Raw genomic sequence first — 25,586 nt, 5'->3', positions numbered from 1 at the left:
TCAGGCTAAGTCAACATGGTGTTCTGAAAGGGAAACCATGTTTGACTAATTTATTAGAGCTCTTTGAGGAAGTAACAAGCAATGTGGATAAAGAAGAACCTGTAGATATGGTGTACTTGGGTGTCTAAAAGGCATTTGATAAGGTGCCACATCAAATGTTGCTATACAAAATAAACACTCAACGTGAAGGGTGTAACATATTAGCATGAATAGAGGGCTGGTTAACTAACAAAAGTTGGGATAAATGGGTCATTTTTTGGGTTGGCAAGCTATAAGTAGTGGAGTGCCACAGGAATCAGTACTGGGGCCTCAATTATTTATAATCTATATCAATGACTTGGATGAGAGGACCAAATGTATGATAGCTAAATTTTCCAACGACACCAAGATAGGTAGGAAAGCAATTTCTCAATAAGAGGTAAGAGCGTACAAAGGGATATAGATAGGTTAAGAGAGTGGGTAAAAAATTGGCAGATGGAGTACAATGTGGGAAAATGTGAGCTTGTCCACTTTGGCAGGAAGAATAGAAAAGCAGTGTACTATTTAAATGGAGAAAGATTGCACAACTTGATGGTGCAAAAGGGTCTGGGTGTCCTGGCACATGAATCACAATAAGTTAACATGCAGGTACATCAAGTGTTTAGGAAGGCAAATGGAATGTTGGTGCTTACTGCAAAGGGAATGGAATATAGAAAGAGGGAAGTTTTACTGCAGATGTACCTGCATATTGGTGAACCACTTTGGAGTACTGTGTACACAGTTTTGGTCTCCTTATTTGAAAAAGGATATAAATGTGTTAGAAGCAGTTCAGAGAAGGTTCACTCGACTCATTCCTGGTATGCAGGGCTTATCTTACGAAGAAAAGTTGAACAGGTTGCGCCTATACCCATTGGAGTTTAGAAGAATGAGAGGTGATCTTATTGAAACATGTAAGATCCTGAGAGGACTTGATAGGGTGGATGCCAGAAGGATGTTTCCTCTGGTGGGGGAGACTAAAACTCGGGGACAGTTTAAAAACAAGAGGTCTCTCTAACATGGAGACTGGGAGAATTTTTTTTTCTCAGTGTGTGGTTAGTCTGTGGAATTCTCTTCCTCAGAAAGCAGTAGGAGATCTATCACTGAATTTATTCGAGGCTGAGTTGGATAGATTTTTGATAGACAAGGGAGTCAGGGAACAGACAGGCAAGTGCAGTTGAGACCACAATCAGATCAGCCATGATCTTATCGAATGGTGCAGCAGGCAAGAAGGGCCAAATGGCCTACTCCTGCTCCTAAGTCCTATGTATCAAAGTTTGCTTTATAATACTTCTGTAAGCGTTGTGGGATGTTTCATTACATTAAAGGCGTTATATAAATACAAGTTGGGTTTGTTGTAAGAACTTGCCATTGTATGCCATTACTGAGTCAGATGCCTAAATGGTGATCAGAGTTCTCTTGGAACATTATTCATAATGAAATTTTATACAGCATGTAGCGATATCTTCAAGTGTGATCATACTATCAGCTGCTCAGATACACACTTTTGACCTAAAGGGTGAAAATCACTACCATATGCACTCGTGTAAAAGTCAAGTTTCTAAGACTAAATTTTTAGCCAAAAAAGTAGGGGGGCGGGGGGAGAGCGTGACTATTACACGAGTAATAGTCTTGAGAGGTTAAAATCCTCTCTTTCCCATCAGCTTGCTACTGCAGAGTTGCCAGTTTGAAAATTGTTCTCGCCAACCCCAAAAGTAGCACAAAAGGAGCGAAAAAGTACTTTTATTGTCGAATTTTTATTTAGAAATAAATAAATAATAACCTCTCATGGAAACAGGCATTAATTTGTGTACAAAAGAGTTTGCACTTTTTTGGCCAAAAGTTATGAGAAATGAGAAGTACATGAGAAATATGAAAAATGAATGATTTTTTAGCCAAAAATTGGGGGTCAATTTTTACACAAGATTGGCTATTACTCCAGTACATACAGTATATGTACATATTTAGTCCTCAGAGGCTGTAATGTTCTTAAAAACATTATTTAATTTGGATTGAATTAGAATCCTGTCACTGTTTTTCAAAAGTTCCTTTTAAAGTATGGTAAATCTTGTCCACTGACAAGGTTAACATAGCCCTTTTATACAATACATGCAATTATAGCATTTGCTGCAATTATCCTCACAACAATGCAATGTTACAGCTGATTCACTGGCTCAGTATGATTTTTCCTCTTACATATGAAACAGGACACAATGAAGGAGCATTATCAAGATCTGAAGTAATTTCATACTGATTAGAAGTCATTAGCCTGCTACACTTAGTTCAAGTTCTTGAAGAATACACGGTTTTTCCGTTTGATGTAAAGGTCATTTCCACACTGCACTGTAAATTATAAAAGCTAAAAGTCTCTGATGAAATGACATTTAACCTTCCAAAATAGCCACTGAGTAGAATGGCAACATATCTAGATAATGTGAATTTTACTCTGCTTTGTTAATCAATGGGAGTTCAATTAAATCACTCGCAAAACTTGCTTAATCACATTTTAGACACCTAGAATTTTTCCTCGAATTATTCTTTTGTAAAAGTATACCAACCACATGTTTTTGTGAACAAAAAAAGAAAAAGATGGAAAAACCCAGCAGATCTGGCACCATCTGTAGAGAGAGAAACAGAGTTAGCGTTTTGAGTCCAAAACAAAATAAAAACAGAATTACCTGGAAAAACTCAGCAAGTCTGGCAGCATCGGCGGAGAAGAAATCAGTCAACGTTTCGAGCCCTCATGGCTCTTCGGCAGAACTGAAGCATAGTTTCAACAAGGGAGAAATATAAATTGGTTTAAGGTGGGTGGGGGGGAAGAGACACATTGAGGGTGTGGTGTGAGCAGATAATCAAAAGATGTCAGAGACAAAAGGGTCAAAGAGGTGTTGAAGGTGGTGGTCTTTGTTCCAGCATCCGCAGTAGCTTTTTGTTTTTATTTTTGAGTCCAATATGACTCATCTTCAAAACTGGCTCTTCAATACGTTAACATACGAATTCAGAGCAGGCCACTTGAGCCTGCTCCACCATTCAATAAGGCCATGGCTGATCTGACTGTAACCTCATATTGCCTGTCAAACTAAAATATTTTGGACCCCGGAAGTACAAAATGTTTTAGTTTGACAGGCAATATGATCGGTGCAGGCTTGGAGGGCCTAAGGGCCTGTTCCTGTGCTGTACTTTTCTTTGTTCTTTGTTCTCAACCTCACATTCCTGCCTACCCCCGATAACCTTTCATCCTCTTGTTAATCAAGAATCTATCTAGCTCTGCCTTAAAAATACTCAAAGACTCTGCTTCCACTGTTTTTTGAGGAAGAGAGTTCCAAAGACTCAACACTTAGAGAAAATATTTCTCCTCATCTCTGTCTTAAATGAACGACCCCTTATTTTTAAACAGTAACTCCTCGTTCTAGATCCTCTCTCTCCACAGATGCTGCAAGACTTGCTGAATTTTTCCAGCATTTTCTGTTTCTATTTCAGATTTCCAGCACCTGCAGGATTTTGCTTTTATTTTACATGTCTTCACACCTACTATTTGCTATCATCTCCTGCATATCAAGCTGTAATTCTACCATACGATTACTTCAATACAAGTAAATGAGGAAACTATTGTGGTTGGTTGCAGCAATTCAATACATATATTTACTATCAGGAGCACAACTGTGCCAGATCTGGAAGGGAAAATGTGTCACAAGAACTTCATTCATGAACTTTAATGAACAGAGAAAATGTATTTGGCCAATTTGTGTTGATTGAATGGAACCAAACCTAATCACCACCTTCTTTCCATATACCTCAATTTATGTTCTCTATAGGAACATATCTTGTTACCTCTAGCATTTACTTGGATCATCAGGTATCACTTCTGTCTCATAGTTAGAAGGTTATGGGTTCAAGCCCCAATCTAGGAAAGCACATTATTTAAGCTGATATACTATTGATGAGGGTAATGCTGTTGATGAGGCGTACGCGGACTTCCAAAAGATATTTGATACAGTGACGCACAACAGACTTGTGAGCAAAGTTAGAGCTTATGGAATAAAAGGGACAATAGCAACATGGATATGAAATTGGCTGAGTGACAGCAAGCAGTAGTGGTAAATACTGGTTTTTCCGATTGGAGGAAGGTTTATAATGGAGTTCCCCAGGGGCCAGTGTTGGGACCCTTGGCTCTTCCTGTTATATATTAATGACCTAGAGCTTGGTATACTGGGCATAATTTCAAAATTTGCAGACATTATCTTGAACTGTGAAGAAGACAGTGTAGAACTTCTCAAAAGGGCATAAACAAATTGGCAGAATGGGCAGACAAATGGCAGATTAAATCCAATGCAGAGAAATGTGAAGTGATTCACTTTGATAAGTAGAAAGAATGCGGAGAGACAATATAAAATAAAGGGTACAATTCTAAAAAGGAGTGAGGGTGCAGAGGAACATGGGTGTATATGTGCATAAATTGCTGAAGGTGACAGGGCAAGTTGAGAGAGTGGTTAATAAAGCATTTGGCATCCTAGACTTTATCAATAGGGGCATAGAGTACAAAAGCAAGGAGCTTATGTTAAACTTGAATAAGACACTGGTTCAGCCTCAACTGGAGTACAGCATCCAGTTCTAGCTGCCATACTTTAAGAAGGATGTGAAGGCATTAGAGAGGGTGAAGAAAAGACTTCACGAGAATGGTTCCCAGGATGATTAATTATTAATTAATCTTCAATTACGTAGATTGGAGAAGTTGGGACTCTTTCCCTTGGAGAAGAGAAAGTTGAGAGGAGATTTGATAAAGGTATTCAAAATCATGAGGGGTCTGGACAGAATAGATAGGTGTTCCCATTGGTGGAAGGGTCAGGAACCAGAGGGCAGAAGTTGAGTTCCAAGAGGAATAGTGACATGAGGGAAAACTTCTTCACGCAGCAAGTGGTTAGGATCTGGAATGCACTGCTGGAGAATGTGGTGAAGACAAGTTCAATCTAGGCATTGAAGAGGGAATTGGATTATTATCTAAAAAGGAAGAATGTGAAGGGCTATGGGGAGAAGGTGGGAAGTGGCATTATATGAATTACTCCTTCAATGAGTCAGCAGGCACACAATGAGCCAAATGGCCTCATTCTCTGCTGTAACCATTCTATAATTATATTAAATGCTACATGAATAAAAAAGTAAGATGGCTTATGGTCTGGCAGCTATTTACCCAGCCCCTTTCCTCTACAGCTCTATCCTTGGTCACTAATGCATCCTTTGCCCTTTCTCTCCCAATTTTGTCTCTTCTGCTGCTTAAACTCCCCTGGCTCCAAAAGTGGGAGCATTTTAGCTCAAACTAGAAGTTTAAGCTACCAGTTTAAACATACCTGCACAGAGCCTGCCTCCCATATCCTAACCATGCTTGTGCTTCGACTTTATTGCGCTCTTTTCAAAACAGCTGTGAACAAGTGTGTTGCATTCTGTCTACGCAACAAAACTGACATGTCAATGGCGAGCAACAAAGGGTAGCAACTGGCAGCTTCAAGAGTACAGCTACTGCTGAATGAGGAGTTGGCATCATTATAGGTCACAAACTAGTTGTTAGAGGTATCAAAGTCAGAAAACGCAAGATGGAATTTGCAGAGAAAATACATTGCTGGTGAGCACAGTATAAAATAAGCCATAAGTAGCTTTTTGACTCTGAGCTGAATTTTCCTGCGGGTGGCGGAACCCAAACTTTGGGTCCACGGCAGTTCCCAAGTCCACCATGTTGTCAATGCTGGCGCTCCCTTCTGGGAGGCAGAATCCTAATTGGCTACCTCCACGCTTGTTGTCCTATTAAGGACAATAGGTGAGTTTCCAAGGCAGGAGACCCAGTCCAAGGGCCTGCAAGTTTTTGAACATTCATCAAGCAGAGGCAACTAGCCTGGCTTGGGCACGTTCACAGGATGGAAGATGGATACAATCCCAAGGGTATTCTGTATGGGGAGGTAGGTGAAGCCAGAAGACCAGTAGGATCAGACCAAAGCTCCACTTCAGGGATGCTTGCAAGTGTGACATGAAGGTCCTAAACATTGATTTTCACACATGGGAGACACTTGTCAACAACAAAAGGAAATGCCAACATTGCATGGTGGTGCACGCTGGCCAACAGTGGCTGCTTCATCATGACAACAGGTGTCAATGCTGAAAATAGCACTCCACAATGATACCTGATAATCACCTCATATGTGGCACTTGTGGCAGAACCTGCCTCTCTCAGATTGGTCTCTTCAACCATCAGCAAAAGTGCACCATGTGAAACTATCCCATGATAAATGGATTGACTGCATGTCTATCATTTCACCTAGATGGAAGGATACTGACAGGTGAAAATTCTCAACTCGCTGCTATAAAGCTGAAAGGGAATGTCTTCACCAGGCATTTCTGTCATTAAACATTACCCTGCTGCTCATACTTACATGAAACTAAAGCACTATATAACAATTTTTTCACTCTCTCACAGGCTTAAAATCAACAAGCGAGTGCCAGTAAAAAAAACTTTTCAACATGCTCACTGATTTCAAAACTAACCTAGGATGTACCAGAAATTCTGGGATACTTTATAACTATGCATCTGCCCTCTATCGAATCACCTTTGATATTTGCATTCCACGTCAATCATGTGGGAAAACATTTGAGAACACCCCTAATATCATAACATTCCAATTACATTTGAAGTTTGATCACTACTATTTCTCTGAAATCCTAAATATGGTTAGCATATGCTAATGTCCACTTAGGTCTTTATAGCTTCAAAAGTCACTAAAATAATATTTATTTCAGTTTTAACACCAACAGACAAAGACCGTAGTTTACAAACTGAGCCTGTGATCTTCAAGTAATTCTTAGGGAACCTACAAAGTCAAAACAAGTGGATATGGAGGAGTACAAGTTAACTGGTTGCAAAGTGAAATGAAACATTAAACATTGAAACAGGGTAGAGCTGTGCCTCAGACAGATCATCTGAGATTCTACCAAAGGTCAAAAGAAGGTTCTGGCAAGCAGAAACATGTACCATGAAAGTGCTGGCCAATTATGAGAAGTGTTTATTAGACTCTTCAAATATTAGGCAAACCATTGCCCCTCACATCGTATTTCCAGCTTATAAATATAACTTAAAATTATGTTGTTACGTTGGCGGGTAATGGCAGGTGAAGGAATTCTTGGTCCTGGCTGTGGGGAGAAAATTAGTCAGTATTCCATGATTGATTCTCAAGTCAATTTGAACTCTTGGCTCCACTGCTTGCAACTCACTCACTTTTCAGTAGATTATGTCACTACATGACTTTAACAGCAAGATTTGGTCTGACAGTTTGGGAACAAGAAAACTGCTAACATTTGGTACGATTGAAGAATGCCAACTCGACTACACTTCCTTACATCCTAAACCCTGTAAGGACCACATTCCATTCTTCCAGTTCCTCCGTCTCCATCGCATCTATTTTGATTATGCAACCTTCTACAGCAGCACTTGAGATGTCTTCTTTTTTCCTCAATCGAGGATTCCCCCCACCACGTTTTCTGCATTTCTGCTCTCATCCTTTCCCCTCTCTCCCAGAACCAAGATAGGATCCCCTTGTTCTCACCTTTCATCCCACCAGCCTCCGTATTCAATGGATCATTTTCTGCCATTTCTGCCACCCCCAGCGTGATGCCACTATCAAGCACATCTTCCCCTCCCCTTTCAGCATTCCGAAGGGACTATTCTCTCCCTGATACCATGTTTACTCCTCAATCGCCCCCAACATCCTGTCTCCATCCCACGGCACCTTTCCATGCAAACATAAGAAATGTAACACCTCCCTTTTATAATCTCTCTCCTCAGCATCCAAGGCCCCAAACACTCTTTCCAGGTGAGGCAGCAATTTAGGAGAACTTCTTTCAATTTAGTCTACTGTAAGCGCTATTCACAATGTGGTATCCTCTACATTAAGGAAACCAAATGCAGGATAGGTGAACCCTTTGGGGGACATCTTCATTCAGCCCGCAAGCATAACCCCCAAGCTTCTGGTGGCATATCATTTAATTCTTCACTTGGCTTTTACACTGACATCTCTGCCCTTGGCCTGTGCATTGTTCCAGTGAAGCACAACGTAAGCTTGAGGAACATCACCTCATTTTTGATCAGGCATTTTATAGCCTTCCAGGCTCAACACTGAGTTCAACAAATTTCAGACTGTAAACTCTGTCCCCACCATTTTGTTTCCTTTGCATGTTTCAGTTTTTCTCTGTTTGCTTTCAGACAGCAGCATACCTGCTTTAAGCACATCTTTTGTTTCTTTTCCTGCCCTATCACATTCCCTTTGGCACTGTAAGACTAACGCTTCTGTCATTCAATCTCCCCTGTCTTCCATGCTACCACAGGCCTTTCTTTCATCTTCATCCCAGCCACCCCCTGCTCAAAACCTATTAGATCTTTATCTTCTCCCAGTTCCAATGAAAGGCCAATCTGAAACATTAGCTCTGTTTCTCTCCACACAAATGCTGCCTGACCTGCTGAGTATTACCAGCATTTTCTATTTCTATTTGCATCATTTTTATGCTAGGTCTTCTGATGACAAAGCAGCTTATTGGTCTGAAATATTGGATCATGAGTAATGGTGAAAAGCATGTGCACAAAAGAATATGTCCCTTTTTCATGCATCGGTGTTATTTCCGAGGGCTAGTGACTTATTTAACTGGCATAAACATCCCTTTAAAATTTGTACCATGCACATGCATCCATCTGAACCAACTGGATGGGAAATAACCATCTTATGAGCTTTTGCACAATTTAACTCTCTTCTGATTTAACTCCTGTCCTCTTATCATTCAGGGATCGTACCTTGTTTCTAGCCAAAATGTTTAAACCGAGGTCAGGAGCCTACACAATATGGAAGGAGTGTTAAACAAGAATCTTACCACTCATTTAGATTTCACATCCAACTACCAGTTGCTAGCATTAATGAATTAGGCATTAAGGATTACTTCTCTTTACACAAAGATAGTGCTGATGAGCTAAAACATCAAATCACAAAAGATTAATAGATTTGAGTAATGCTTTTATTAACACAGATGTGGCTGAACATTTTAGTTTCACCTTACAGAACCACTTACCATAAATATGTCAAGTGTTTAATGAGGCTGGTAAAATAAGCAAAGAATTAACAGCCCGCTGCCTTTTTTCAAGTCAAAGCTCGCTTTCATAATAAAGTATTTATTTACATTGTTGAGTTCAACAGAGTAAGGATGGTAAACTGTGATGCCAATTATAAAATGGTAACAGATCATGGCAGGTAGGAAAACATTTCCAAAATTAACTTGACTGCAACTAGGTGGAAAAATGTAGCTAATAACCAATGCTATCGTTACTGATAACTTAATATCTAACCTGGCTGTTTGTGGAAATGATTTCCCTGTACAATAGATATTTTCAACACAACAAAAAGCCATTCAGTCCATCGCATTTGGACCCATCCTTTTCTAGAAAAATACAAAACTGTTCCCACTGTTTAGTGACATCCCCATAGCTTCCTATTTTCTTGGTTTTAAATGTTTCTCCTATTTCTCTAAAAGCAATTTTCTGCCTCAACCATTTCCTGTATCAAAACATTCCAAGGTAGAACAATCCTCTGTGTAAAAAATGTCTCCCAACCTATTGCCTCGCTCTTAAATTTCTCATCGCTTACTCCCCAAATGGGAGGAAATAACTTTTCCTTATTGACTATCGAAATTTTTCATAATGTTAAAAGCCTCTGTTAAATCTCCTTTTAAACCTTTTAAAATTGCTTTCCCTTTTTCTTAAAAAGCGGGAAGGTCATCTGCAGGTTGATTATCTAGCTGTAAAGTATGCACAATGTACCCTGTATCTTTTGTAACCATTATTGCAACTGCAATTTTTATAAATTCAAGTGAATGAAGACTTTTTAAAAAATCTCTCTCAAAACTACCAGTATAACTGGAACTACAGTATCTTTCACTAAAACCTATCATGATGATTACTCCATCTTTCTGTTGATGCAGATGTTCACGCTGAATGTTTACATCTGGTTGAATTTCACAGCAAAGATCAGTGCTGAGACCTCAGCTATTTACTATCTCTATTAATGACTTAGACAAAGAGACTGAGAGTAATGTGTCCAAATTTGCTGACGATACAAAGCTAGGTGAGAATGTAAGCTGTGAGGACAGGGAAAGGCTACAAAGAGATATAGACTGGCTGAGTGAGTGGGCAACAAGATATAATATTGGAAAGTGACAGGCTATTCACTTCGGTAGTAAGAATAGAAAAGCAAAATATTTTTTAAAAGGCTTGTAGCTTCTAAATGTTAATGTTCAGAAAAAATTGGGTATACTCGTACAAGGAACACAAAAAGTTAGCATGCAGGTGCAGCAAGTAATTAAGAAGGCAAATGGCATGTTGACCTTTATTGTGAGGTCATTGGAGTTCAAGAATAAGAAGTCTTGCTACAATTGTACAGGGCTTTGGTGAAACCACATCAAGTACTATGCACAGATTTGGTCTCCTTATCTAATGAAGGGTATACCTGCCTTGGAGGTGGTACAATAAAGGTTCACTAGCTTGATTCCAGAGATGGGAGGATTGTCCTATACTGAAAGGCTAAGTAAATTAGGCTTACATTCTCTGATGTTTAGAAGAATGACAGGTGATGTCATTGAAACATGCAGGATTCTGAAGGAGTCTCACAGAGTAGACAGAGAGAGGTTGTTACCCCTGGCTGGGAACCTACAATATTGGGACAGTGACAAAGTAAGCGTTCAATCGTTTAGGGCTGAGATGACTTTTTCTTTCATTCAAAGGCTTATAAAAATTTTTGGAATTCTCTACCCCAGAAGATTGTGGATGTTCCACGACTGAGGATATTGAAGACTGAGGTAGACAGGTTTTTGATCTCTCAGGGAATCAATGGATATGGGGTTTGGGCAGGAGAGTGGAGTTGAGACAGAAGATCCGACATAAGCGCATTAAATGGCGGAGCAGGCTTGATGGGCATAGGGTCTACTCATATTTCTTATGTTCTTAATAAAAATGTTTAATGTTAAAACTTTGCAATAAAATAACTCTAAAGTCAACAAGCCAAAGACCATTTTAGAAAGGCATCATTATACTACTAGTACAATTGATGCGACAAATGAGTAAAAATAATTTATGACGACACAGGAGTTTAAACATGTAATATACATAAGCATGTTTTAAAAATTCTTGATATACACAACTTGCATGCTTTATTTAATGAACACTGGTTTCGTTCAAAATTTGTTGCTTGAAAAGCTGAGATGCTACCTTCCTACTTCAATACCAGATTTAGGCATTTACCTGTGTCTCCATTCCCTGTTCAAGCAACCGTTTGGCTTGATTCTCTACTTCAAGTCGGGCTCTTGAAATAAAAAGAAGATCATTTTCTATGACTTCAATCCCCGAAAGATCAATTCCTTGTGAAAGATAATCTGTAAAACAAAAGGCAGCAGTCATTATTTTCAGTGAATCCTACTTAAATATTGAGCATTTTTCAATGTTTTGTAACTATTTATTTCACAAATGAGATATATAAAATTTTCTTGATAATTTATCAACAATGGGGAAATAATTGCTCCAATAAATATATCTAGTTATGATGTTGTTACACATAGAAATCAAAGCAATTTCTCCACTAATACATTTATTTCCATCCTCTAAGAATCATCAGTATGATATTTCCATTCTCTGTATCAGTTAACCTTGTGGGCAGCATTCCTCAATTTACATACTTCGGCATTGTAGGTCCACCATAGAATTAACTCCCTCCATTCAACTTTCAAACAAAATTTAAGACAATGCTCTGCGTGTACAGGGTTCAATAAAAATAGTTCATATATTCATCTGACCAGTGTGATGGGTAGTTCTTCAATAAAAGATAATCACACATCTTTCAGGAAATTTAAGTTATACCCATTCTGAACTAAAGGACATCGGCTCAAAGTTCTGGGTTAAAGACACATTAATTGTAGGTCAGATTTATCAATAAATCAGTCATCATTTTGCTTTCAGTAAGCACTTATTTTCTTTTCGCCCTCTCTTTCTTTCCTGACTGAAATATTTCATTAATTAGAATGATTTACATTTTCTATCAACAAAACGTGGGTGATAAAGAGTGTTGTGTTCTTTGTAAAAATAAAGAACTCACAATAGATGAGGAAGATAAAAGCAAAATACTACAGATGCTGGAACTCAAATAAAAACAGAAAACGCTGGAGAAACTCAGGAGGTCAGGCAGCATCTGTGGAGAAACAGAGTTAATGTTTTGAGTCCATATGACTCTTCTTCAGAGCTGAGGGAAGACCCTGGTTGTGTGTGTTGTTTGCAGCTGAATATTTTCTGAAATTTATGAAATATTTTTAATTCAAACACCAGCTAAAGCTGCAACAGATGCACAATCAGTTGTCTGTATTTTTTTCTTCCATATCCACACAAATGTGTACTTCATTTAAAAAAAAACACAATATAACTTTTACCCAAATTAAGCTCTCTAATTTTTCCTTAAGGTTTTCTTCAAATAATTTTCCAAAACAACTAAAATAAAAGTTGCTAAATGCTCAGAGAGGCATTTTATCATTTGTTTAGCTTAGTTGCTTCCCCACAGCCTATCCCAGGTAACAGTGAGCATTTTGGACAAAAATATTCAATTCAGACCCAACATTTTGAGAAGAGGCTACCATCTTCAAGTCAAGTGTAGTCTGCAGTTTGAGATGTCAGTAGCAAACAGTTCAATTGATAAATCTAATCAATTATTGTGAAATATTTTTTTTTTAAACCTTACTTTTGACATTATACATTTCAGTTACTGAGAAAAAAATGCACCACAAACCGCTTAGCTACCACTATTTTAACCCTTCCCATCTAGTCTTTCAGGCTAAGTTGAACTGTTCAATGTTGTGTTCAGCCCCAAATTGGACTTCAGACCTATATTATCTCCAGCACTGCTTACATCCACCTCCACATTTTCCATCTCAGTCCCTCCAATGCCGAAACCCTTATTCTTGCCTTAGTCACCTCCAGATCCGACTACTCTAATGGCCTCCTACATGACCTCCCTTTCTCCACCCTCCCTAAACTCCAACGTGTTAAAGGTTCTACTGCACACACCAAACCCACATACCCATTTACCCTAATCCTCATACCTCAGTACCCCAAGTTTAAAATCTTCAGCCTCATCTTTAAACCCATCTTGGCCTATCTCGCCAGTCTCAGCACCCACCTCTCACTATATGCCCCCGACCCACCCCACCCCAAATGCTGCAATCCTATGATTCTAGCATTTTAAGCATCCTCCCTAGCTCCTCTCACTGCCATACCATTGGCTGCAAAGGCTTGAGGAATTCCTTCCAAGACTAGCTCCACCTTTCTATTCTCTTAAAAATTCTCAAAACACATCTTAAACTGAATTGTGGCTATTTTCAATATATAATGACTTATGCTCTGTGCAAGGCAATGTTCCACGGTTAAATAGCATATGGTTACTATTTCAAGTGTAACCTGTAGTTTGTGATGTCAGCAACAAACTGTCTTGATCCTCAATTCACTGTTGATTTATTTCTAATTAATTCAGTTTTCAGTATGTCTGAAACATTTTCTCACGTAATCAATAATTTCAGTCCAAGCATATCATTTGCTATCTTTTACACACTCTGCTAACGGCTCCAGTGCATGTTGCTCTATTCCGGATCAATTCTACATCATCATTCGTATTTGCCTTAATATTGAGTTTAATAGCTTTAAATCTGAACAACCACTCCCACTTTCTCCCAGACAACAGATGCTGATAATGGAGTATGTCTGACCAGAGACATTCGGAATGGAAGATGTGTGGGTTGTTGCTTGGGTTAGGCATGCCCTGTTGGTAGCTGCCTTTCTTCCTCCACATTCACAGGGCATGACAACCCTATCCACATTGCCAGATTCGTCAGTTTCCTTCACCTCTGTTATTCTGCTGTACATTTATTCTGGACTATCTTTTGTTTCTACAGTAATATCCCATAATGGGATTTTGCACCATCATCATTTTACCATTTAATCACTCCTGCGCTCACCGTATCACAGATCATTCTCCTTTGTGCTTTCCCTCCACCCCTTTTCCTTTGCTCTGTAATTGTTTAAAAGCTGTTCTTCTCCAAGATCTTTGAGCTCTGATGAAAACTCATTGACCTGAAACATTAACACCGTTTCTCTCCCGACAGATGCTAACCAACCTGTTGAGTGTTTCCAGAATTTTCTGTTTTTACTTCACATGAATTAAGTTTATCCATCCCCTTATATTTTTTAAATTTATATATACTTATATTATGGCTCAAGCACCAAATAAAATGGCATTGCTGAAATGTGCCTCCTTATCAGGAAATACTGAACAGACTGAGGCTCTTTACACTTAGAAAGAGGAAGAGGGCTGACCTGATAGAGGTCTTTAAAGTTATGAAAGGGTTTGAAAGACTAGACTTAAAGATGTTTCCACTTGTGGGGGACAGAGCTTTGGTCATATATATGAGATAATCACTAACATATCCAATAGGAAATTCAAGAGAAACTTCCTTACCCTCAAGAAGGATGTGACTAAGGGGCAGGTAGATAAACATAAGGGAGAAAGGAATATAAGGATTTGTTGATGGGGTTAGATGTAAAGAGGTGGGAGGTGGTTCATGTGGAGAATTAACACCGGCATCGACCTGTTGGGCCTCTTTCTTTACTGTAAATACTTTGTAAAAGATATATAACTGCAACACTTTTCTGCAATGAATTTCATCTGCCCTGAGTCAGTCCAGTCCATCAACCAGTCTGTAAGCCATTCATGGCTAATAATGTCTCCAGGGGTCCAGGCTTCATCCTTTTAAGAGCTATTCTATTAAACATGACCATCTAATTTTTGCAGGGCAACAAAGTTTGACGTAATACTGCTTCAGTACAGGTCAAATATAAATCAATTAATCAATTGCTGCGTTTAAACCTGAACAGTTTAATGAGCAATTTTACAGCACTTTCTTAAAAATGGCAGGCTAATTTCTGGAAATACAACTCAAATTTATCTAAAAAGTAATTAATCTTAATCTTTCACAGAATAACTAGAATCATTTTTCTCTCATTTATCTTAAAACTCCTTTAGAAGTAATTTTTTTTCTATGTTTATTGTGCTTTATACATACCATATGATATTCAAATTTAAGATCAGTGACTTGAGTGTTACCAATCATAAACATTTTCATCTCATACTATCAGACAAAAAATTTTTACTCATGGTTTCACCTGGTCATTGTCAAGAAGAAATAATTACCTTCAGTTACCCAATACAGTGTACGCAGACCTCCTATCATGAGATGTGACAAATGTACAAAATATTTTCAGTGTAACTAGGCAACTAGACTAAATTATTGATGAAATGGCCATCAGCAAAATAATTACCATCTCCCAGGCAAGATATATAATTTTGTTGTAAAGATGTAACTGTGAAAGGAATGTGAGCTACACTTGGTCACAATATTTAATTAGCTTAAAAAGAATTTAATTTCAAGAGGAAGTCAATAAAATTTTAGTTACGGATTTATTTTTGAAAGACTTGCCATCAATGCAGCTAATATTTTTCTCTCTAGGTCAATTGGACCCCAAATGTATTTGTTTTTTTAAACGATTTCTCAGTTACCAAATCAAATGTTTATTGAACTTGGAGAGAAAAAACACACCCCTTTGCACAACGAATTGGACAAATCCATTATGGTTAGCAAATCAAAACAAATGCATACACTGCAACTCTCTGCAGTAAAGAGAGGCAATGAGTCAACCTGTCATTCGATGAATACCGCCCACAATTACTTCATGCTGCCTTACCACTCCAAACGGGCTAAATCCAAATGTAATCTCCAGAGGCAGAAGGCTGCAGCATGCTACTTTCACTAGACATTTTCAGAAGCTTATTGATTTCTTAGTTTAGGGAAGCATCAACAACCTACTGTTGTAGGCTCACAAGCTCATCAATATTATATGCTAAAATAACGTCAGCAGAAGCAGGTTTTGTTTAAAGGATCAGCTTCCGAAACAGTTCTTATGATACTCTTCATACTGTACTCTGCTAACAAAAGGATCATTTGTAAATGACTTGCATACAGAATGTATTTGGTCTTCAGCTAAGGTAAGTCTCCTTTATTTGGCTATGGCATCTAGTAGCTAAGGAGGCACAATTTTCAAATGCTAACATTTGAACTGGTTTGTATGAAATGGTTAATGTTTCTGCCAAACATATCAGTCATAAAATACTGAAAAAAAATTCTGATAATTTTACTCTTCATTATATAAATGAGGTCTAAGTAGTAAATTGAAAAGGACACTGATCATTTTATTAACATTATGGATAAAAGTAACATTCCCAAATACAAGTGCAATCAAACAATGTTTTCCAATAACAGAGCAGTACACCTGCAAAGCAACTGCAATGAGCTTTGGAAACAAAGTGAAGGAACTATGATTGACTACTGTCAATTTGAACTGCTCTTTAAATGGCCAGACATTAAAGCAACACTTAGTCTTTTGAAAATGCATTTTACATATTGCATGGATGATTTCCATTCAAGAACATTTCTATTTCCTCTGCTTCAATTTTACTTGGATACATTATCTATATCATCTTTACAGAAATGAGTAGAGTTCAGGATTAACTACAAATCTACCCTCACTAGATCTGCCACATTGATTTTGTCCATTATACAAAGGAAATTAGCAATTCTGGTCCATGCAGTCAATGTTAAAATTTTATCATCTGACATGACTATAAGTTTCTATTTCATTGTATTCTTCATATTATTGCAACATTAAATTTACTGAATTATCTTTGACAATTAATTTACAAAAAATACTCAACATCACAAATTATTTTTAAACTCATCTTGTAATTTGCATGAATTGTGGTGCCATATAAAATATTAAATCATTTACATTTACAAAAATACTTCTACTGACAAATTTGCTGGTATTCATATAACACAATTTTACTGTTTTATACTTCGCTGATCATAGTTTCACTAAGATTATAAATTATTATACTTCTGCTAGAAATGTATGTTTTATTTATAGAACATACCACTTTATTCCTGTATTTCCTCCCTCCTAACTTACCTCACTATATCCACAGTATCTTCCTCAGTCAGGAGGATAGTATTCTACTAATGTTCAGATCTTGCAAGATATTCATGTATCTCCTCAAATAACATGCTTGTAGACACACTTGAGTGGTGAGAAGGTTTCCTCTACAGCTAGTTTGCTTTCCTTTGCTAGGACACTTGGCCAAAACTGGCAAACCAGTTTCTTGAACAAGGATAAAGTTCAGTGAAAATCAAGATTCAAATTCTTTGAACTGCTGTTTACTAGTTAAAGAGTCTAAACATACTGGTGTTACAGCTATCTAGTCACAGGATAACATACAGGTTCAACACAACCATACTGAATGGAAATTAAAAGATTTCTTTCTTGTATTAAACATAGCACAATCCTGACAACCTGTTAAACAATTCACAAACTTAGCTTTTTAAAATTTCAACTGTTTTCAAAATAAGATAGTCAACATGCAAATAAGTCATCTAGGAAAGGGACATTTATTTTAGTGTGGGTTGAATAATCTCTAGTCTGAAAATGTAAACAAGGAATTTTAACTGGCAACCTTAGCTGCATCAGGTACACAGAACATTATTTGACCAAGTTTGTTCTTTCTCATTTTTGTAGGAAATTCAAAAATTAAACCACGCAGAAGGACACAATACTTATGAATACAACTGACGGCTGCAAAAATTCAAAAATCCCATCACTGATGCCATGCATCACCAGCTGAAGAGGGTCGCAAAAATGGTCGAGATTATTTGAAATGATATGGAACATTCTGATATTATAAAGAAACCTAATACAATTTGAAAGCATCTATCATCTAGTTTGACCTTGAAAAGGCACTAAGAATATCAGATATTTTTATGCTCCTCACTGCCATTTTATTAAATATTATGGGAAACCCCTTGAGGAGATATTAAAAAGAAACTGGAAACATAAAAGAAACAAAAACAGAATCTGGAAAATAGCAACTCGAACAGCTTATTTAGTTTCCTGTAGCCCAGTCTAGGTTTTGTACTACATAAAACTAATTTTGCATCCTAATTATGCAAACTGCTTTCAAATCTCACTAGAGAGAAAGAACATTCATTTTCAGCATCTAAAGAATCTCAAAGGAGTGCAACAGCTGATATCACTAGAAGTATATGGTTAGTATTTAATACATAGCATAGATTGGAACTTATTAAAATTAAACATTACCGAGATTTAAAAAACTTCAAAAAGATGCTGAAATCTGGCAGAAATGGAAATGGCGCACAACATCTGTGGTGAAAGCCCAGCTTATATTTCTTCAATGGCTGAATCACCAATACATTAACATTTATGCTATTAACTGAAAAAGTGACCAGAACAGATTTTCAAAACAGAAATTAAGAGTCTCAACGTTAAATGGTTACAATGGATGGAATACAAATTGCTGAGCTTTAGGGTCATTACAATTATGCTGTAATTTTATGACTTTGCTGATCAGATTCATCAAATTGACTTGAATATGGTAGGTGCCTTAGGAGCTACAGAAAATTCTAGGAAAAAGGTAAGCCAAAAAAGGAACTATTTGCTATTAAAAATATATTGCAAAGACAATTCATTTTGAAAAATATTTTTACATTAGTTAACTTCTGTACTGTTTTGTCTGGGTCTGTGCCCAAATAATCATGAAACTTAAAAAACAAACACCACCAGATATCCAACTTTACCAAACACTTTACTCTTTCTGCAATAGCCATCTTGCAGATATCTATGCCTGGAACTTTGTTCTCTTCATACTGTTGTTAAGTGAAAATTACTCCACTGGACATAATTTGGGTCATGATTAATTTTCATCTCTTCTAAAGTAATTCCCCATCAATTTATGATGCAGATACAAAACAGTTCAGGAGTTACGTGCAGAAAATTACTTACACAATGTTATTTCACTTTCAATCATAAGTTGTACCTGAGGTTTACAAGGATCCAGTAGTTTTTAAGATATTCTAATAGGAATGCTAATTCCAGCAAGGTTTTTTAGTTCAGAGTGCATATTAGAAGGTGGATACTTCAAAAATTTCATGTTAGCTGCAGGTTATTTTTCCCTGTTGACATTACACACAGAAAGAACTTCAGTGGCCTGGAAAACTAATTTTATATCGGTGTAATGTCAATTTTTTTCCATTATAAGAATTCCATAGTTCAATATAATAAACCTTAAAACAAGAAATTTTTAAATGATATTTCAGCTTCTAATGTGTATGTCCCAACCTTTATTTCACTCTCTAAGATTTCTAAAAAGTAATGCATGATCAATACATTTTACTTCCTGGTTTGCTCAAATGCCAGCTGTAGATTTCCAGTGTAACACTGATTCTCCCTCCTGCGTAACAATATACCTCAGCAATGTGGCTCTGTTCTCTCCAACTCTCAACCTTGATGCATGAACAGCAAAGGAATGCTACTGGAAGGGAGGCTTATTCCAACCTCCCTTTTACTCTGAAAGTAATACAACACCTAAAAGTGATAATATATGTCAACTTCCAAACAACAACCACTAGTATTTGCGCAGTGCCTTTTTAATACAATAAAATCCCCCAAGGTACTTCACTTGAACATTATCAAACAAAATGTGACACCAAGCCACTTAAGGAGGTATTAAGGCCAGGTGACCAGAAGCTCGTAGAGAGGCAAAGAGGTTTACAGAGGGAATTCCAGAGCTTAGGGCCTTGGCGGCTGAAAGCACAGCCACCAATGGTGGAGCAATTAAAATGCTAGAGAGCCAGACTTGGAGGAGTACAAGTATCGTGGAAGAGTTTTGGGGCTGGAGAAGATTAGAGGTAGGGAGGGTCAAGGCCATGGAGAGAGATGAAAATAAAATGAACACACAGAAGGTTGAAATAGCTTACCTCCCAGAAACACTGCAGATTTTTCTTGCAGTAGAAGCGAGGCTAGAACATAAAAACACATAGGGGAGAGGGGTAAACTTAAATGATTCAGAAATCTGAAGAATGTGGATTCATTGGAAATTAGTATAAAAAGGTATGTGTGTTAATCACAAACATGGAGGAAGATAAAAATTCCAGGTCAGAGATGGGAAAGAGAAAATGTCAGCCCAGATTTTGCAATTGTGACAATGGCAAAATCTTCAGTGTTCGCCATCATTCCAGCCTTGAAAGTGACACCAACTTCTGGCATACACACATGCGGCAATTAAATGCAGAAATACAGAAATAGCTGTCAGTGATTCCCTGTTCTTCCACAGAATATTCTGAAGTCCCTGCTTACGGCAATTTTTTAGAAATCATGGATCAGAATTTTCCCTTTTATGCTGTAATATCACTGTTAAAACTTCCAAAAAAAGTTATACCTTGTTAACAAGCTGTAACTGGGTTATTAGCAGTGTACGAAGTCAGAAGTCTTGAAGAACTTTGCTGGTCTGGCAAACTAATGTTATATCTGTGTGATATCATTTTTTTCCATTATGATAAGAATTCCATAGTGTTAATATGATAAACTTTTAAACAAGATTTTTAAAATGATAATTCAGCTTCTAATATGCATGTCCAAATCTTTATTTCACTCTCCTAAGATTTCTAAAAAAAATTATGGATGATCGATACATTTTACTTCCTGGTTTGCTGTCTTTGAGAATTCTTCAATGTGATTGGCTGCCTATCCTGCTTGATGAAATCACTTTAGTTGGACGCCTGGAGATACCCTTGACTTGGTGCCAGATTTAAATTAACATTAGAAAAATGGAAAACAAAGGCACAGAGATCGGAATATCTTTGTGAGCATCATTCTTCGAGGTCAGTGGCAAGCACACTTTGCTGAATGCAAAATCCAGGCCACTCAGTAAACACATTGTGTTTTGATTTTCCCCAAGCCATCAACTCCAAATCCTTCCGCTTCTATCTATATTAACTTGTGTATACATACATCATGGTTACTAAAAATGCAACAGGGGGAGGCTGGGTTAGAGCCCTGGGTTTTAATTGAGAAAACTAAAAATAGATGACAGTGCACACATATTATTCATTCATATATAAACCATGTAAACATATGTACAACCTCTGAGCATTTGTTCGAAACTATTGTCCATACCAAGCTAAACAGCATTTTTTGCTTATTTGCTTAGATTAACTATGTTGATATATACCTGTGCCCAATTCAAATGTTAAGTTTTAGTGATATTTTATGGTGCAAAAAATGAGTTAAAACATGCAAATTGTAATGTTGATTTATTTTTCCAATTCTTCCACCATCATTGCAGCATTCTTTATATTCATGATTAATGTGCATCTTCCAACTTATATGATAGAGGTGTCAGCTGTGGCTCAGTTCATAGCACCCTCGCCTTTGAATCAGAGGGTTGTGGGTTCATGTCCCACTCCCGGAAACCAAGAACTGTGATTGTACTCGAAAGAGTTGCAATCTGTGACTGTTGATAACTCGAAAGAGTTTCCAACTTATATGATGCTATACAAATATGGCCAGAAGAGGGCAGCAACATGACACCTTTAAACATTACTACCACAATTCTAAAATACATACTATTTTTCTAACAGTTGTTTATACATACAAATTTAGTTCCTGTAGTTGCAACTGGATAGCAATAAAGAACAGAATCCCTGACAATTGTTCTTCTTCTCACCCCAGTGACACAGGCTAAATGGGGTCACCACTGCAGAGATCAGCTAAAATCAGCTAACCTAGGAACCAGCAGGTTTCCATGAATGTGGTGCATTTGACCACTTAGATATCAAAAGAGTTGCCTAGAGGGCCATTTTTCATTGAAAACAGTTAAAATATTTCAATATAGGACCCATGATGTAGGAGCAGGAGTAGGTCATTCGGCCCTTTGAGCCTGCCCTGCCATTCAATAAGATCATGGCTGATCTAATTATGGTCTCCACTCCGCTTTCCTTTTTGCCCCCCATAAGCCTTGACTCCCATGTCTGTCAAAAATCTATCCAACTCAGCTTTGAATAAATTCAATGCTGTCAAACCAAAAAGCTGTTCTCTTTACCACACAAATGAGTAATGTGGTATATGAATTTCAGTGCTGGTGTGATGCCAGTTATGTGTGCAACCACTGGTGGATCGTATCTTTGGCTGTTCGCAACAGGCAAAGTACTGACAGCGCTCAACTAGCCCATGCTTGCAAAACTCAGAATATAGTGTATAACATTAGATGTGATTCTGCATTTGGACAACGCTTGCTAACCAATCCTAGTTGTGCTAAGAATTACACTGACAACCAATTTAAGATTATCAGTCTGACTCAGAGCGTGGCTCACTTACACATGCTAGAAGCCACATATATTCAAACATCTTTGCAAACAAAAAGAGCATGTCCATGCATTGCGCTTTTTTCAACTAAACAAAAGCTTGGAGGACAGCAATTCCCTGGATCATTCCTCATGGCAATACATTAACTAATCAGAGTTGATCTACCTGGTTTGAACTGAAACAAAGGCTTAGCAGTTAACTGGTCCCTGGTGCATTCTCCACAGCAATGCCTCCACCAATCCGAGCCCACTTGCCAACCAATCAGCACCCTCTTCTCATGCAGTATAAATTGTTGTTCCCTTTGAGATTTGGCATTCTTGTAAATCTGTCCTGATGAGTGCAAGATAAAATGCTTCGCTAGAATGGCTCTCTTTTTTTAAAGCGAAACAGTGGAACTTAAATACTCTTGTTTACATTTTCAGGATTGATCAAAATCATCATCTACAAAGAATGTGTCTTCATCTTATTTTACAAGTCACCATGCATTCTGAAATCAATTTGACAGTTCGAGATGAGATTTATAATATCAACGGCAATGCATATTGGACTCTACCCTATCCAGCAAGTTTTCAGGCATCCCTTACTGGATTTTTCTTACTAGAAATTGTGTTAGGACTCAGCAGCAACTTAACAGTATTGGTACTTTACTGTATGAAGTCAAACCTGATTAATTCAGTCAGTAATATTATCACTATGAATTTGCACATACTGGATGTTGTTATATGTGTTGGATGCATTCCTCTTACAATAATTGTCACTCTTATTTCGCTAGAAAGCAAAACAGCTTTGATTTGCAATTTCCATGAAGCCTGTATTTCTTTTGCTAGTGTAGCAACTTCAGTAAATGTTCTTGCAATCACTCTGGATCGTTATGACATTTCGGTTAAGCCAGCCAATCGGATTTTGACCATGGGAAGAGCAATAACATTACTAACATCAGTGTGGATTGTGTCCTTTTCCGCATTTACAATCCCTTTCATTGAAGTCAGCTTTTTTCGTCTACAAAGCAATGAAAACACCTGGCAAAATAATACACTCTTGTGCATTGGTGTAAATGAATACCATAATGAACTGGGAATATATTACCACCTTCTAATGCAGATTCCCATCTTTATTTTCACTGCTATCGTAATGTTGATAACCTACAGAAAAATACTTCAAGCGCTGAATATCAAAATAGGCTCACGATTTTCCACTAGGCAGAAAAAAACAAAGGGAAAAAAGACCATACCACTAGTCATACAACATGAGAATACTGATCAATCAGAAAGTAACAGAGGACACAATGTAATACTAAGAGTAAGAACTTCAGTCTCAGTAATAATCGCTCTAAGAAGAGCTGTTAAGCGCCATCGTGAAAGGCGGGAACGACAAAAAAGGGTTTTCCGAATGTCACTTTTAATTATTTCAACTTTTCTTTTTTGCTGGACACCTATATCAGTTTTAAATACTGTTATATTATATAAAGGTCTAGATGATGTAATAGTAAAATTAAGACTGTGCTTTTTAATCATGGCTTATGGAACAACTATATTCCATCCTCTACTATATGCATTTGCAAGGCAAAAGTTCCAAAAAGTCCTCAAAAATAAAATGAAAAAGAAAGTGGTCTCAATTACTGAGGCTGATCCCAACCCTAATAATCCAGTAATCCACAACTCCTGGCTAGATCCCAAAAGAAAAAGATAATTTTCAATAAGATTAAATTTAGACAAAAACATCTGTTTTCGAGATTGAAAGCAACTAATGTGGATCAACAGGTCTTCATCAGGTACCAGGGAGAAAATAAGTCGGAACCCTTGTAAAATCCATAAATGAAACAAAAGATAATTTTCCATTGATGTGTGCAGACTACATTAAAAGTACCAAGTTGATCTGAAAATCAAATAACTAGCTGTAGATGCAACTATGTCACGTAATTATAATAAATGTTATGCCACAACATTGTACAGCTTTACTCAATTTTCTAGTTAATATAACTGATTTTCCCTGTCTACCTAAAATAGCCTCACACCATTGTCATTAAACCATTTAGGCTGTATTCTTTCATAGTGTAACGTTTTTGAAATCTACCTTGAAAAGTTCACTTGTAAATAATGTGGAAGTATTGCAAGCATTATGGTTCTAGGCAAGTGTACAGCGGGATAAAAAAATTTGGAAAGGAGCAACTTAGAAAGTTGCCTTACTGAGGGCCCCACCCACCTCCACATCCAACTGGTCACCCTCTGCCATTTCCGCCACCTCCACCATGCCTTCTGTGACACCGTGGTCCACTCCTTAGGCGCTCCAACACCCCTTTCCAACGGCACCTTTCCATGCAAGCGCAGGAGACGGAACTTCTTTTACCTACTCCATTCACACCATCCAAGGCCCCAAACACTCCTTCCAAGTGAAACAGCAATTTGCTTATACTTATTTCAATTTAGTATATACTGAATTTGCTGCTCATGATGCAGTCTCCTCAACATGGGGAGACCAAATCCAGTCTGAGAGACCGCATTGCTGATCGCTTCCATTCAGTCCACAAGCTATACCACCCCAAGCTTTTAATCGCCTGTCATTTTAATTCTCCAACTTGTACCTACTTGGGCCTTTCTATCTTTGGCCTGCTACAATGTTCCAATGAAGCTCAATGCAAGGTTGAGGAAGAGAACTTCATCTTTCGGCTGTGCACTTTACAGCCTTCTGGACTCAACACTGAGTTCAACAAATTTTGATTTTTGATTCCACATTTTGATTCCACTTTTTTTGCTGGTTTGGTTCTCTTATTTCTTTCTCAATGTCTTTACTTTGCGTTCATATGGCAGCTATCATGCCATTCACAGCTCCTTTGGGCACATATTTTGTTTCTTTATTTGTCCCATTACTACTCTCTTTGGCCTTGCTCCAAAATTAATTTTGTAATTTAATCCCTCCTGGTCTCCATTCATTCACAGACTTTCTCTTTTGTTGTTCTTCCCAACTTGCACTGTCCCCACCCCCCCAACCTGCTCAAAACTGATTACATTTCCAACTATACTCACTTCTGATCAATGGTCACAGATCTGAAATATTAACTGTTTCTCTCTCCACAAAAGGTGCCAGATTTGCTGAGTATTTCCAGCATTTTCTGTTTATATTTATATGGTTCATCTAAGTAAATTGACGAAATTTAGGTTGCCATACAAATACACAAGCAAGATGCAATCCCTAATGT

At 37.6% G+C, this 25,586-nt stretch overlaps 2 protein-coding genes across 5 annotated transcripts in view; one reads left to right on the top strand and one right to left on the bottom strand.

Annotated features, from left to right (window-relative positions):
• Nucleotides 1-25,586, bottom strand: part of cog5 (component of oligomeric golgi complex 5) — a 99,242-nt gene that overhangs the window by 51,082 nt on the left and 22,574 nt on the right. For all 4 annotated transcript variants that reach the window (XM_078553414.1, XM_078553413.1, XM_078553416.1 and 1 more), the window contains exon 7: nt 11,333-11,463. In XM_078553414.1, coding sequence (XP_078409540.1) covers nt 11,333-11,463 — 131 coding nt within the window. The remainder of the gene's footprint in view (nt 1-11,332; nt 11,464-25,586) is intronic.
• gpr22a (G protein-coupled receptor 22a) lies at nt 15,786-24,217 on the top strand. Its single transcript, XM_078553428.1, is given in 5 exon segments — nt 15,786-16,166; nt 17,750-18,662; nt 20,688-20,907; nt 22,813-24,065; nt 24,068-24,217. Coding segments are annotated over 2 exon segments (1,353 nt in total). The 5' UTR covers nt 15,786-16,166; nt 17,750-18,662; nt 20,688-20,907; nt 22,813-22,840; the 3' UTR covers nt 24,196-24,217.

Source organism: Cetorhinus maximus, chromosome 12, assembly GCF_964194155.1.
Source record: "Cetorhinus maximus chromosome 12, sCetMax3.hap1.1, whole genome shotgun sequence".
Lineage (NCBI taxonomy): Eukaryota > Metazoa > Chordata > Chondrichthyes > Lamniformes > Cetorhinidae > Cetorhinus > Cetorhinus maximus.
This window is presented reverse-complemented; position numbering and strand designations above follow the sequence as displayed.